The following is a 16,264-nucleotide window of genomic DNA, read 5'->3' as shown; positions in this document are numbered from 1 at the left end:
GGAAGGGGGGGGGGGGGGGGAGGGAGAGAAGAGTCTGATCAGTTAAATTTAATAAAAAAAAAATAAAATCTAAAACCCCACAAACAGGATGCAGACACATTAAAAAAGCAACACTGACCTAACAAAGGAATGTGAACTGCAGTTGACTTAAACAGCATCACAGCAATAGCCCTCCCCCTACACACAAATCTCTGCAACTCTTAAAGACACAGGTTTTTAGGCCCTTCCAAATTCTGTGGGTTTTTGCCTCGCTAGCCACACTCTTAGCTCGAGCTGATTTAGCTTATTGCCTCTTCTTTCCAGGTAGCAAGAGTACCCAAATTTGACCCAGACTAAAGAAAACTAAGTTGTATTATACTGCCTACCTTAGAGAGGTATTGAATTCTAGTATTCTACTACATATTCTTCTCATTGAAAGAACAAACTATAAAGGGTCCTCTGTTTCATAGTCTTCTGTTAAACATCTGAAGAGTATAACCAAGATTAGATAATGAACACCTTGGTGAAAGGTATCATTTCTTCCCACTAACTCAATATACAGAGCAAAAAGCAATTTTCTAAATCTGTGTATGATTTTCTTAATGTGACTGCTGGTTTGCAATTATAGCTCCTGCTTACATCCACAACGGTGACAAAGACTCCTTATTAGGCTTCTCCCCATCCCATGAAGAACCATTTCCTCCATCCAAAATGTGAAAGTGGCAACATACATGCCATCCTCCCGTTGTTCTCTTTCATCATATTTTTGCCTCCAGGAGATAAAAGCTACTAAGAACACTATGTTTTTAAGAAAGATACCTTGATTTTCAGTTTGAAACATTTTCAGCATTAAGGTCATTTACACATCATTTCACCACCTAAAGGTACCTACCCTAGCGAACGCTTAAAAGCTTTTCTATAATAGAAAATGCAAAACATACACATACCTGGTGCAACTTTTCTTTAAATATGCGCTGTGCTTGCTAATTAGGCTTTCAGACCCTGTTTGCAAAGTTTAGCATTTAGTGACAAAACTGGAATTACAGCTAGGATAGAATACAGGAGATTTTTTTATCTAGTCAGAAATTCTTATCTTGTGATAGGAAGAAGAAAGGAAATTTGCTGAGGGTCAAAGTTAGTGCACTTGCATCAAGCTTTAAGTTAAATGGAAAATAGTCCATCTTCAGCAAGAAATCAGGAAACTTCAGTTTTCTCTCTAGATCAATCACTATGTGATTGTTTGTTGTCATAGAACATCATGATTTCTTTTCTCCACTTGTACAACAGAAGTAATCTCGCTCATCTCCCTAAAGAGGGCAGAGGATTAACTAGTGATAAATGGGCTGAAGACACTCCAAAAATACAAAGTACTCCTAGTATCGTTAAAATCTTATCCCATAATCTGAGTTAAATGCAGCAGCTATTATTGCCTTTTGAAAAAGTTCAGAACAACTTTCCTACCTTAAAAGAAGGAGAAAAAACCCAGTAGTGACACTTATAAACTCTAGCACCCATCATTCCCCCTGCTCTAACCTAAGGAGGCATAAATCCTTGCTGTAATTCACCAAGGATGAAAGATACAGTAATATGAATATCATAAAACCAGGAGACACAAGCAATAAAAATAACCTCTCAAGATCTCCAAAAACTCATTTATCAAGCAGTTTTTGCTTGAAGGCAAGTTAGGTAATAACATGCACAACAGAGCCAATTTAAGGAACTTGCATCCACTATACTATATTTAATATGTAGCTACAGGTAAAAGTGATTGCAGGTTTATTTTCCTTTATTTGTTCAGAAGGGCTCTGGTGCAAATCATATGTATATTAAGAGAGGAGAGATTTCCACAAACCTTTCTGGGCAGAGCATGATTTCGATGTTACCAACACTTAAGAAGTCATTTTGAGACTGGAGTTTGTTGACACAGGAGATGTGGCTTCAGGCCATTCAAGTCTCACAATATAAGTCACAGCTGCCATCATTTAATTAGAAGAGGTACAATCCACCAAATCATCAGCAGTCCAACTGAGTATGAGCCAATTTCAAAACTTCAGGAAACTACCGGTAACATTCAGACTTGCAATATGGAAAGATCCTCTACACTTGACATAGATAATTAAAAGAGAGTAGATTCAGACTAAATATAAGGAAGAAATTTTTTAAGGTGAGGGTGGTGAAACACTGGAACAGGCTGCCCAGAGAGGTGGTAGATGCCCCACACGTGGAAACATTAGTTGGATGGGTCTCTGAGCAACCTGCTCTAGTTGAAGATGTCCCTACTCACTGCAGGGGGGGGTTAGACTAGATGACCTTTAAAAGGTCCCTTCCAACCCAAACTGTTCTATGATTCTATGATTAGTATTTGTTAGCTGATAAGCACCTACCTGGAATTCGGATTTTAAATTTGCCACTTTGTCCAAAACCACCATCTATTATTCCATCTTCTCCTGTAGAGAGTTGGACTTTTAGACCCACGAAAATCTGGATGTTTGTTTCCTTTTTGAACAACGAACGACCAATCACACTGTAATCATCCATCACCTGCAAAAGAAATAGGGCTTCGTGAGCCTACAGTCTAAAGTGACAAGAGAAATTATACCTATGAGATACACTAAGTTTGGTGACTTCTACCACCCTGCCCTTGGAAAACCAGTTACCCCCAAATGAACAAAACTCTAGATGAGTCATCTAAACTGCTGAGTTTAAAGCAATGTGTGTCTAAAACGGTAGAAGACTGTGAATTAATATATTTCTGCTTTCACCTCCTTTTTACTAATATAGGAAGAACAAAACCTACATCAGAACATGCTTTAAAGATTAGTTAATTAAAATCTCTTTTCTGTTTTGAAACCTTTCCATGAAAGTCACTTAAGTACCTATGCTTACAAAAAGATTATTCCATTACTTATCCTACAGATAAGCACATTATTACCTACATAAACATTCTCTGTCTCTTAGCTCCAGAACTGCACTCCAACAGCTACACTTCCAAAGAAATGACAGAATTACTCAGAGTTTCTAAACAGAGCCTTTTAAATATTCACCTTTACATAGACTTTGATTTGTTAAACTAAAAGCCTTATGACCATTGTATCCAATTTTAATTTCAAGGTTTGTAACCCAGCGGGAAGAACCATTCCACATTGAATTCTTAATTAAGCTATCAGGAACAAGAGGCAGCAAGGTTGGTGGGTAAGGCAAGATAAACAACCCTCCCTTAGGCATTACAAAGTATAAGGTGCAGTCAAGTGAGCCTAATCCTGTAGGTGTGAATATCCTTGTATACCTAGCGCCTGGAGTTACTCTACCTCATAGCCACAGCAAGAACATTTATTTACTTATCAGAAGAAATAAGGGGATATTACTTAAATCTTTTCAAGATTTTTTTTTTTGGGGGTGGCAAAAGTTGCAGCTCTTCTTCATATATTAGGAGCTATTTTTAGATAAACCTAACAGTTTCAAAGACCAAAGTGACTTTAGAATGGTAAAGAATTATAACCAATTTTGAACACTCCCCTTTATTCAATTTAAATGACGACTCAAAGTATTGCAGGTTTATTAAGCTACTTACTTCCCTGAAGCCTCTTCCACAAACAGTAATGCATATACAGACTCAAATCCCTAGCATCTTGTTTATTATTTTTTTACATATGTATGCCTCTACTTTAATGCCAATCTCAGTATGGCAGTAAATCTAGCATCAGAAATTTAATTTTTGTTTTGTTTTAAATGGGGTTTACTTGGCTCAGCTATAAACAGCCTTGAAAGGGCTGTGCAATACTGCACTGGCAGGACCTCACCCTGTCCCAGACCACATGCACGTGCAGGATGAGAAGTGTCTACAGCCCTACTTCATTCTTTCACATGGGGATGACAACAGTACAGGCAGCTCCGCCCGCAGTGGAGTGGCAAGGTCAAGGCTGTAGGAGAAGCATTGAGATGTCTCAACAACATTTGCTGCCTGAACACCCACTCCTCGTCTTTTCCTAAAAGGTCACATTTCTGTTTTTTTGGTGTGACTGTCCTCTTCCACCCCCCCAACAAACACTGCTTCAAAATAGCTTATAAACCATTAATGGTAGTATCACTGCTTAGCAACCTCTGGCTTAAATTTAAAACTGAATAGTGTCTTTTACTAGAGCCACTGATAATAGGTGGTGGTAGAGGGGGAAGATAAGCTTTCAGGAACATTTGCCTTTCTTCGGGTCTCAAATAGAAGACTAGCAGAAAAAGAAGCTGTTGATTTCAACCTGAAGAAGCACTTACATTCTCAAAACCTTCTTCATTTTTCCAGTTGCATTAGCTGGTGAAATAAAAATATTACTTCTTCCTGCAAATCTTTTATTCCTAAAACAAAAATTTCAAAACTGAGCACCCTTCTCCACCACTGGCTATGTGCTTCTCACCCACGTTTGAAATACAGACGGTCTCTTACACTCCAGCGAGGATCTTCCATATATCTATTATTTTTGTAGTTATCCCCCCAAAATGGCACAGGAAGCCAACTTTAAAGACAACATAAACATCTTTTATTTTTCCAAGAGCACTTCAAAGTTATCTTTAACTTAATTAAAAACGGAATTAAAGGGTGAGCAATCCTACTGTGCTAGCATGGTTCAGTTTAGAGCCTCCCCGGCAAGGCTGTCAGAAAAACCTCAGAATGATTTCCATGAACAAGTGTTACAGGCATCATGTACCTTTGAGTAGACTGGTAACGATAACCTACAATCGTTGATTATAACAGCAACAAAATCTATCACCCTTTAGGTATACCATACTCACTTAATACCTTTTGATTTTAAACCCCCTCATTTTTTGTAAGTAAATGTGCTTTTAGTGTCTTGCTCTTATACACACAGTTTAGCAAAGTAACCAAGGGCTCCAGCCGCACTGTTCCTTTCACTGGTGAACTTGCTAAAAAAAAAATCCCTCCTTTAGCTGATTGGTGTGTTCTGTCCATATCACTATTATTCCTTGGGCATCTCTATAGGCCATTAGAAAAACAACTGCTTTAGCAGTGCTGAGATAATAAGTGATCGGTGACTTGCCTGAGTGGCTGTCTGGAATAAAACCTTTATGACCTGAAGTCTCAGCCTCGTACACTAAATACTATACATCCCACCCTGTGTCATCTGTCCCCCCCAGTTAGCCTATCACCAATTCATCCCTGAAGACGACTAAATAATGAGAGAATGCTTGATGTAACAAAAACTAAGATAAGTGATAAGTCTTTGCATTAAAATAAATAGGTTGAGAGAATTGCTATGAAGGAAACCTCATTTTATAAAAGAAAAATTAAATTTTTGTTTTAGTCTTGCTTTGTAAAAAGCCACAGAAATGCACGTTGTTCTCTCCAACTGAAACTCAACACTTCCAATTACTTTACCAGCAATTTACCTCCAATCGCTGGATTTTAAGTTAATCCCTTTTGAGTTCTCAGAACATCTACAATGGCAATCACTTTGCCTATTAGCTGAACAGCCTTTTGGGAGAGCTTTCGGCTTTTCTCTCAAACACTCTTTTTTTTTTTGTTATAAAATATTATTAACTTAAAAAGCCAAATGCCGCAAAGACAGTAAGGGTACGCAGTCTGCTCTGAAGCAGCAGCAAGGGGCCTAGCAATGAGGGCAGACTAATTTTATTAACTTCAGGGAAACTTCAAAAAGCTTTAGGGCTTTAATGCCAGACAGAGACGACCCCAAAAGTCAGTTTAAGTGCTGCATAAACAAAGGATTAGGGCAAGAAAAAGCTGAAGGCTCCTTGCAGTTCTTGTTTATATTGTCATATGACCTAGTGGGAGTGGGAGAGGGCTGCCTCTCTGACTTTAATCCCCCATGGTGTACAGTGGCGTTTCAGTTCACTGACCTACATTACGATAATATTTTTTTAAATTTATGGGCAGAGGTGCAGCATCAAACTCACTTAAGGACTTTAAAAAAAAAAAAAGAAAAAAAGAAAAAGAGAGAGGAGCGGGGGGAGGGAAATACCCAGAAGAGAAAAGTTTTCTGGCTGGTATAGTCTCCCACTCTCACTTAGGTTAGATCAGCAGCTTAGAAAGGGATTTCAAGTTCAAAGGGAACGTCTCTGTTACTCTTGTTTTATGGCTTAGACCAGAGGACACAATAGCACTGAGTTTATGAAATATCCCTTCCCACTTGGCTTTTGTGTTTGCACGAGAAAAGTAAACAGCACTTTATAACCATAGGTGAAGTATGCGCATCTCTGGCACATAACACTTTTGCTAATACCAAGAAGTTCACAGAAAAAATTAACCACCTCACACTCCCCATCTAAGCAGTACTTACGCTACCGTATGTTGTTTGCAAAACCACAGTTAATGTTACATGTGTTGGCATTCAGTGCAAACCATAGTAGAATCCCAAGGAAAAAGAACTCCGCGATTTCCCTTTGAGCAGGGATAGCAAGCTATACTGTCCAGCCTGTCAAACCACTCTCATTTTTAAGATAACTTAGAAATTACTGTCATCTGAACACCCTCTCAAACAATCCATCACACACATTTTGAGACCAAGCAACTCCATGTCTTAACACATCTGTAGAAAAAAAAAAAGGGGGGGGGGGGAAATAAGAAAAGAAAAAAAAAAAGAAAAAGGGGGGGGAGGGGAATCAGAACAGAAACACACAGGAGGAAAACAAAGCGGTGCCAGAATGAGATGGGAAATCAGAAGAGGTTACTCTTTCTCTGTGTCTCTTTCTAGTATTTAATATTCAGTGCTTTTACTTTCTCTGTCTCAAACCTTTTCTTATTTAATCTAAAATTATATGGTTTTAAATAGAAATAAAACAATTTTAAAGAAAAAGGATAAAAACAGGTCTGAGGATTATTCTCAGCAAACTGAAAAATGGCCCATTGAAACCAAAGCAGAAAACAACAGGAGGGGAAAAAGAACAAAAAGCCCCCTATGACTAACACTGAAAATACAAAGTATTTTTATTACTTTTTTGTACTTTAGAAAAAGTACACTTGAGACATCTTCATCATGATCAGTGACAGCTCATTTATTTCTAGAAAACAGTTTCGAGCACTTTCCATTTCTGTGTCAGAAATGGGAATATTATGGAGGCTGCAAATTCCTGTTCTTTTTTAAAATGTGGCTTCATGCATTGAGAAAATGATGGTACATGAGGCCGCAAAAAGGGTGAAGGAGAAAGGAACTGAGAGGATTTCGCTATTAGGTTTGCAGCTTTTTTGATTCTCCAAAGACTCTTCTAGCTTTTAGTTTGTTACTGAGAACTAGGTGAACGACTTGGTACAAAGAAAGAACGATTTGGTCAGCCACATTGTTTCCTCAAGAGCTTACATCAGCATAGAAGTATTAAAGGCTTTTCTTGCTGCAATTCCCTCCGGCCCTAGAAGCTTTTGGTTGTCTGCTGGGCTCTAAAGACCTTCTTCTCACCATCCTCCAAGTGAGCAAACTAAACTTCTGCCTTTGAACATCCATCCAGGAGGAAGGAACAGAGATGACAAGTTCATCTCCTTCAGTACTTCATGTCTCATTACTGCTGTTTTAATAGAGCAAGAAGCCGTCACACAGACATCTCGGCATATCCACTAACTTTGGGTTTCAGATGTTTGCCCCATCTCTCCCCAGCCTATGTTTCTCGTATCCAAGAAACATCTTCCTTTCTCTGCCCTTCTCTTCGTTGCTCAGAAAAGGCATGATTGCATTTGAGAATTTCTAACAAGCAGCCATAAATGCCCTTCCCTTTGCTGAGCATTTTGCCATCACTGTAACCTGGTTAAGACAAGTACAGGAGTGGAAAAGGAATCTTTAGTATTGACTCAGGACAATGAGTAAGAACTGCATAACCAGACTGGTTTAGATTTTTAAAAGCTCTATGCATACCAATCAGTGTTCTCCAGGCACGCACAGGGTACAAACAGGGCACTAACTTCATTATACACCTTTGTAGCGCAAGTTTCCTTCACCTCTATTTAAAGTTTAGAAGGGCTGAATCCCAAAATAACACAGGCACTAAATTCTTGACACAGCCTAGTTAAGAACGCATTCATTTTACCAAGTGAGAAGGAACTGGTTGATGTCATAATTTTATTAATCTTTACACCAATCTATGCTGTGTTCCCTTTATGTAAGAAAAGCAACATCAACAGAGAGGAAAAAGAGAAGGCTACAGACTATTACTACATACTATACTGCTCAGGACCTCCATCTCCAGATCAGCCAGTCCTGGCTTGAAATGCTATAAAGATTAAAAAACCTGCAATGGTTACTATCCAAGCACAAACCAAGAAAGAGGCTGTTCTGTAGAGCAGATCTGTAGATGCAGAAGTCTTGACCTGGCCTTGTAAGAAGGACGCAGAGAGGATTGCCAAGCTGGAGAGGGCTCCTCCCAGGCTGTGGTTCTGAGCAGCCAGAAGGACTCTCTGGTGGAATCTCCATGACTTAAGAACACTCAGGCACTTCCTTCAACTATTTTAAAGTGTTTGTGGCAATCTTAGGTTTGCAGATCTTAAACATCCAAAAGGAAACATCAGTGCGACCCGATGAGTTTCATTTGGAACAGCGCATCGATCCGGCACATAGCAGTAGGTCGAGTAAAGTGACAGTAAGTTAATTTGTTTCTAAAGGAAACTGCCCACAAATAGCTTAGGGCGGGCAGAGAAGAACAAAGAACAGAGGCTTACAAAATCCTCACTGGAAATTAAGCAGGCAACAAGGACAGGCCTGCAAAGAGCTGCCAGAAGCAACTGATGCCGAGGGAGAGGAGAGAGCCGACTCTTGACACAGACTCACATCCCCTCCTGAAGACACCACACGGACAAACATCCCAAGCCTGTCCCATCCTCTAATGATCTCCAACTCCAGCGTGTGCATCCTCTGCCCAAATCCCAACAGCCCATCATCTCTCTTGGACAACAGTTTCCTTCTGCCATTTGGTTAACAAGGTTTGTGGTATTAAGCAAGTATGTGCTACACTGCTGAATACTTGTAACTCAAACCCTAGTGAAAGTGTACAGTAGAGGGATGGTTACAGTTCAATAAACACATAAATTTAGTTTTACTTTACCTTTTTACTTTAAAAATGCCTAGGAAATTAAATAACTTAGGTTTTATATAAATGTAAGTTGCAGAATTGGGCACTTAAGTTAAGAAATGCCAGATGGCCATTCAACCTTATTCCTGTCCCTCTTTGATATGCCCCATGATATAGTCTTTACATGACCACATCCAAAAAAATTTCACAGGAACCCTGCCTTATGAAGTGCACAGGGTAGAGGCACAGGGGAACAGAATTAATGTTGCATAGGCAACTGTAAATCTGGTATTTCCTAACTTTCAAGTGCTTGATTTTGCAACCTAAGTAACATTCTTAATTTATTTTTGTATCCAATAAATAAAATGGTGTATTGGTTGCCTTGCTGACAAACCGATTCCCCCACAGGTGACTCTTACACAACCTCAGAAAAATCAAGACCAGCTGTCCATACACTTGTAAGACCCAAAAGCATGTCTGCATTTTAAATTTAATAATATAAATAACAACCATAGGTGTTACTCAAACCTTGCAAAATTCTACTACCCAGTCATGTGGAGCAAGCCATTCTTTTCTTGGTGAGTGAACAAAATACCAATCTTTTCATATGAGTAAGCAAGCAGATTCTGTGACTTAGCTGGTACGCTTTTATGACAAATTTATTCTACTATGTTAATCCCTATGTTGTGTCAGTTGCCACTCTTTTCTCAGTACTGTTTAACAGAAATGGTATTTCTGTTTGATGAGCATACAGCCCTCCCTTCCCTTTCCCCACACTAAGCTTCTCAAACCCTTTCACTCAAAAACTAAACAAGAGCCAATAAATAAATGCATCTTTTATATTCCTATTTTACAGTGCATTTTAACTAGTGAATGTGCTGTGCACTTTTATTCACCTGATTGCCTTCATCTCTGATTATTACTGTATTTAGCATACCATCAGCAACCAAGCAGAACCAAACAAACTCATGTTCAGACTTCAAAGCAGGAAAAATATTAATTGTGGCGTCTGCATGTTTACAGTAGATGGAACGACATCCACCATTTCTCCCAGCTAGAGTCACAGAAGGTTCTGCAGACAGCCCAGGTCCCTGCCTGTGCCTGCAGGCAGCACTCAATCAGTTTTCACTGTCCAGTTTGGTCTTGTTACTCACTTTGTGCCTGTATTAGTCTGCGCACCATATGAGTCACCCAGAAAGCGTCATTGCCTGGCTGATGCAGTGGGTTTTTACTTGCTATCCTGCTGGAAATACAGCGCCACTATAAGAAAATAGCAGATAAAACATTAGCCCTAGTAAGCCAATGAAACATCCTTTATCTAGAAGTAAGTTAGATGGAAGAATCTAACTATCTGAGCAGGTAAGATTTACTTCTCTTCATTCCTAGTGGCACTGCAACCATGCAACAGACAATTCAAGGAACAGTATTTCTGCGGCAAATTTTTTAAATACAGTGCATGGGCACAACTCTGTGAAACGAATTCTGGTGTTACTGATAAGATACCTGGAAAGGATTCAGTGAAAAAAAAGTACCAGTGTTGCTCACACATGATCCTCTAACTCAGGAATCTTTCCAGACAGGAATACTCTGGCACTCCCATGCTAACTTACCACATCCCCAAGCAAAGACAACTTCCCCAGAAGTCTGGTCTCATCCCCTAAGTGAACCACATTGGATGTTCCTATTCACTCACGGATGGGTTAATTTTTCTTCAGCGGTTTGCTTAAGTGTGTGGCTGAGCTACAATAAACTTGACACGTACTCTAAATGTTGGTGTTTTCACTAATAAAAAGCCATAAGGAATTAAAGACAAAATATGGCTGATAATTGTTAAAAAATGCCATTTTCACAACCGCTGCTTTTCAAAATGTCTAGCTCCCTAAAGGATAGCCTGGGTCATTGCTGGTCATCAACAAATTTAAATACTATTTTCTCAAACTTCCTGCAGTTGCTTACTAGTACACATCTCCACAATATCTCATCCTCTTTCTGAAAGGCTAGAAAAATCTTTTAAGCAATGGTGACAAAGAGCTTCCATTTGACCACTCAGGTAATGCACTTGCTCTGACACAGCTCTTGTTATCCTACTGTAAGAAGAGAAAAAAACCCCAACACTTTTAAAAGATGCTGAAAGATAATCTTTTTCACTTCCATTCAAACTTCAGAAGAGATGCTCTGATGAAAATCTTGATAAACTTGCCCTGCTTTCACATCTTGCTCCTGCAACAATACTTTTCTCCTTGGGGACACTTAGATCACACCAAAAACAATTAGTAACATTAAGCAATAAGTACTTCTTCCATCCTCCAGGAACTAAGCATGCTAGCTACCTGATGGCCTCAGTCCACACAAGAACGAGTTCAGTAAGAAAACTCACTATCCAGCAACCCACAAAACATGGGAACAGAGTGACTATGAATAAAACTAGGACATCCCATGGCTATGACACATGAAAGGAAACTGCTGAAGAAACATACTGTCAAATAAGTAAAGCCTAAGAGCAAGGCAAATAATGAGAACAGATTAAAAACTTTAAAATACACAGAGATAATTCATTCTTCTTAATGTCAGAGGAACACAGAGAAAGCATCTTTAGAAAGGACAAGCCCATTCTCATAGGAAAACATTCTGCTATGCTTAAAATGGGAAACAATCGCAGCTGAGATGCATATATTTTTCCCTACACAAGCTTGAAAGTGCAGAAGGTGCAGCTTGTGCTATGCAAGCAAGGCAGAGAGTTTTCCTTCTCCTTTTGTTTCTGCCATAGAGCTACTGATTTACGAGCATCCTTGACAATAGAACCCTGTGGAAACCATCCTAAGATAAATCCTGCTTGTGCGAACACTTTCAAAACAGGCAGAATATCTGAGTCACGCAGGAAAGCACGATGCACTTCTATGGTTCACCTTTCAGTTGAAACTCACTGCACTCAACCTGTATGTCCATGGAAGCCAAAGAGCAAACAACACGACAAATATAAAGGATTTATCCCAGGAACTGAGTAACTGCTTCATGAGTCAGACTGGAATTAATCTGCAATGCTGCGTAGAGGTAAAATTCAGAGAGGAAGATATTTCAGAGATGGTGTTAGGATTAATACAAGTCTCTGCCCACAGAACTTTGAAGAGCTGACTGGTGAGCAGCCTGTCTCCAGAAGCACAAGACCAAGGACAACAGTTGCTGTTTATCTTCATAATTTGCTTGTCTCCTACCACAGGGGCTGCTGACCTGCTACAGTTTAGCAAGCCCACATTCACAGCCACCACCGTATGTCAATTCAGAGGGATAAAACTTTCTTCGCAGCATCTCATTTGCCCTTTTTTCACCAAGATTCCCACATCACGCTCCTTAAAGCAACACTGGTGTTCACAATAGCACTCTCAGCCCTGCTTTTACCTTTTTATCAGTACAAGCCACTTGTTGCCAGCCTAGCTCTTTTTCCTATTGAAAGTACATTTGTCAGACAGCCAAGGTTTTGCAAAAATAGTGTCCAGAGGGCAACAGTCTGCCTCCACATAACCATGCCAGAAAGATGCTCAACAGAAACCTCCTTCCACTGAACTTCTCCCCTGTCTCAACTCCTCTTTGCAAGAGAAAACTGGACTAGTATTTCACATCATTTTTTAAATCATCAAGTTATGCAAATATAAACCTTTGCCAGTGCCCTCTTAATTCTGAGGGAATGGCAGATTTTTATTTTCCTTAAAACTAACTGCTGAAGACTTACTCTAACCCCAAAACAAATCTGGTCCAAAGCAAATCAGGAGCACACTTCTACAACAGTTCAAAAACATCAGATAAAATCCTAACTCCAGTTTGAATCGTGCAACTTTTTTGTAACCAAGATGCAATCCCAGCATAAGTGCAGACCCCAAAATGCCCCATCCTGGTTAGAAGCAAGTTTCCTGCACTATGCAGCATCTCAGACAACACTAACTTATCCAAAGAGGCAGATGATAAATGTTTTAAAGCCAAATTTCTCAGATACTACAGTAATACATACCTTAAAAAAAAATCAGCAGATAAATAAGCAAGGATGTGAAAAGAGGCTCAAGGATAAGCTGCAGACAGGTAAATTCAAAGATCCTGGTGAACAACAGTAGTAAGGCTTTGATTCTTTCTCTCCCAGTGCTCTAGCTCAAGTCTTAGCATTAAAGAGGCAAGATACCAAAAGGAAACAGTGAGAAGTACAAGGGTACTTGAATTTTCATAGAACATTTACCATCACTTGAGCAGATGAGAAAAGCCAGGCAAAAGAAAAGCCAAAGCTTAGGCATGACTTTTCACTAAAGTGTACTAATTCAAGACTGTTTGCTAGTTTAAGTATGTTTTTTTTACCTTTTAAAAATATAGTGTTTACCCAGTTCATAGATTTGATTTCTACGTGAAACAGCAAAAATGTCACACTTGCTCTTAGAGAACCAAAAAAAAATTTGAGAATAAATGTTGTTCTCTTATTAAAAAAAAAAAATCCAAAAACAAAACCAAAAAACCCCCAACCTTAAAATCCAGGCAGGTGCCATACACAAGGGGCACAAAAGAAAAGTACTGTGATGCTGAAACTTAATGAATTTACAATTCTTACTATTCCATCAGTGCTCTAAAATTAATCAGAATAGGAACAAAAAAGCCAAACCATAAATGCCTGATTTCTCCTGGGTAAACTGGTAGTTAAACTGCAGGGAATTTATTTTAATTCTAGCAGCAAGCAGGGGGCTTGGGAGAGCCCACATCAGATTAGCTGCAGCATTTTACAGACGGGTACATTATTGAATGCCATTACAGCCCAGTTCTGAGAGCATGTTTCCACCCCATGCTGAACCCGGGAAGGCGGACATTACATGCCCCTGCCTCCCTCTCTCCCAGCCTTTCAGGAAGCTACAAAGCTAATTTTCCCCAGCAGTATTCACTGGAGGAAAAGTTCACTTCTTGTGAAGGTAACATGTATTTTTTTAATTATTATTATTATTATTTTTTATGCCTCCCCAGGGAAGGTGAGGAGGGGGGGAGCTTCCTTGCTCAACAGAGAAAGAAATTTTCCTGTATCAGTGCCAAGAATAGACACCCTAAATTCAGCGATCCTAATCTCCAGCCATCCATCAGCAGCAGGGTGGGACCAGCTGATTCAGATTTTCTATTAGCTAGCGACTTTGTGTACTAAAATAAGTCACTGTACCACCCCATTGTTCCTGCTGCTCTCTGCTCTGCAAAAGCACAGACTTAATAGTAGCTACCTCAACTAACGCTGCAAGTACTTCCCCAGCAGGTCCTTTATAACTGGCACAATCCTCTTCCCACCAACTCTCCCAAGTACCTGCGTGCTCCTGTGACTCTACATCGTGAGCTTTTCTTACGACATTTGCTCCACTATCCTTTTGGCATGCATCAAGGAAAATGCCAACTCTGAGTATCTACAGTACCACAGCAGGCAGAATCAGAGAACAAACCTAACCTGCAGACAGACAATTCGATGGCAACTGTTCCTTTACAGGGCCAATTAGTATGCATATAGACAGTGATCAAGGCCTATATATAGGGCACAGTGTGTGACACATGAAGACAGGATAAAATAATAAAACCCCCAGCTCTACATTTTAAAAGGCACGGGAAGATATCAAAACAGTTCACTGGTATATCAGCCTAATAAATGACTCTGTTGGTCAAATGTTCAATAACCCATATTCATTGGGTTTTTTTCTGGACCAGAAAATAAAATATGTGTAATTTGATTAACGTTATTCCATTATTTACACAGTAAAATCAATAGCAGAATAAGTAAACTGGCAAAGCATTTGAAAATAACACTAAATAAAACCAATTAAAAATGCACGACCAAGGCTAACGGCAAACTGTGAACCCAGTCAGACAACTCACACTCGCACAGTTGGTACTCTGCAAGTTTTCAACTCCCACAGGCTAGCGCCATGCATTGGGAGCAAAAATAAAGAAAGAATCTGAGACCAGTTCATTTCAGTTAAACAAAACACAAGCAGCATGTGTCTCCATGAGTCACACAAACTTCTGTTCTCATTCACATTCCTATAGCTACGGAGAAACAAAAGGAGTTAGTAAGCCAGGTCTCTGTGGATATTAGGAGCACGGGCCATGCACAAGCAAGTAAATTTTTAGCGAAGATAAAGGCAAATGTTTTATGAGTTCAGATAGCTCTAGAGCATCCCAAGATTTGGTATCCAGACAAACACATTTGGTCTAAGCTTCTCTGCAGATTAGAGAAGCTTTTGGACCCATTGTTCTAGTTCAACATCACCATTAGCCAAAGAGAAAGGTAGCCGGCCATTCCAAACAAAGGAAACAACACCCCTGCTACCAAAATTTTGAAAAGCAACTGCTGATTTTGGGTGTCCTATATAACCCATATTAATAGAGACAAAATTTTCAGAAAGCTACAGATATCCTCCTCGTAACTACCTTCCTTTCCTAGTGACAAAATTGGCATCCAAACAACCAACACAAGACCACAGGTCCATAGTTCCTTTGAAAAGAATGGCCTCCAAAGTCAGTAGTGGAAATCCAAAGGAGAAACTTCTTTTTTTAAAAAAAAAGCTAAACCAGCAACATAGAAACCTCACAGAAAAGGGGGAAATACGAATTGCCCATTTAATTAACGTAGTGAGGCATTTAGAAAAGAACCTCACTAATTCAAAAATCATGCCCTGACAAGGTTCTTAGTTTATTTTTTACTATTAAATTAGTAAAGCAAACAATCAAAAAAAGTATTCAAGAAGTCTGCATTACAACTTGCAAACATGGTAAGGTATGCTAAGTGTTTAGTCTCCTACAGTAAAGTAAGGAGAGATATTATGCAGTACTCAACACAACTTTATGGACTTCCGAAAAGAACACTAAACATTTTCTTCAAACAATCAGGTTTTGGATTAAGAAAATAAAAAATAGTTCTTTACCCAAAAGTTAATAAAGTACCTACTGCACTAATACATCAAGTAAACATTTGCTGAAGTTTACATCAACTCTGCTCATTTAGGGTACTGCACTAATACATCAAGTAAACATTTGCTGAAGTTTACATCAACTCTGCTCATTTAGGGGTAATTATATTATTCATATATCATACATCTCCACCTAAACCATTCATCATGAAAAACTCCACTATGGGAAGTATAAACAAATGGTTCTCCACTGATTACTGAAAGGTACCACCAAGATTCAAACTTATGACAGCAATGTAATAATACCAACCACTATAGACAGTGTATCTATCCATACTGAAGGGACAGTAAAAAAAAAA

General features: G+C 39.2%; 1 protein-coding gene across 1 annotated transcript in view; it reads right to left on the bottom strand.

Moving 5' to 3' along the window:
- The window catches only part of EEFSEC (eukaryotic elongation factor, selenocysteine-tRNA specific), a 101,045-nt gene that overhangs the window by 41,558 nt on the left and 43,223 nt on the right, over nucleotides 1-16,264 (bottom strand). Inside the window, exon 7 of the mRNA XM_009284446.2 lies at nucleotides 2,364-2,520. Within this exon, the coding sequence (XP_009282721.2) occupies nucleotides 2,364-2,520 (157 nt within the window). The remainder of the gene's footprint in view (nucleotides 1-2,363; nucleotides 2,521-16,264) is intronic.

This window comes from Aptenodytes forsteri, unplaced genomic scaffold, assembly GCF_000699145.1.
Source record: "Aptenodytes forsteri isolate BGI_AS27 unplaced genomic scaffold, ASM69914v1 Scaffold53, whole genome shotgun sequence".
Taxonomy (NCBI): domain Eukaryota; kingdom Metazoa; phylum Chordata; class Aves; order Sphenisciformes; family Spheniscidae; genus Aptenodytes; species Aptenodytes forsteri.
The sequence above is the reverse complement of the archived record's forward strand: the minus strand, read 5'-3'. Positions and strand labels throughout refer to the sequence as shown.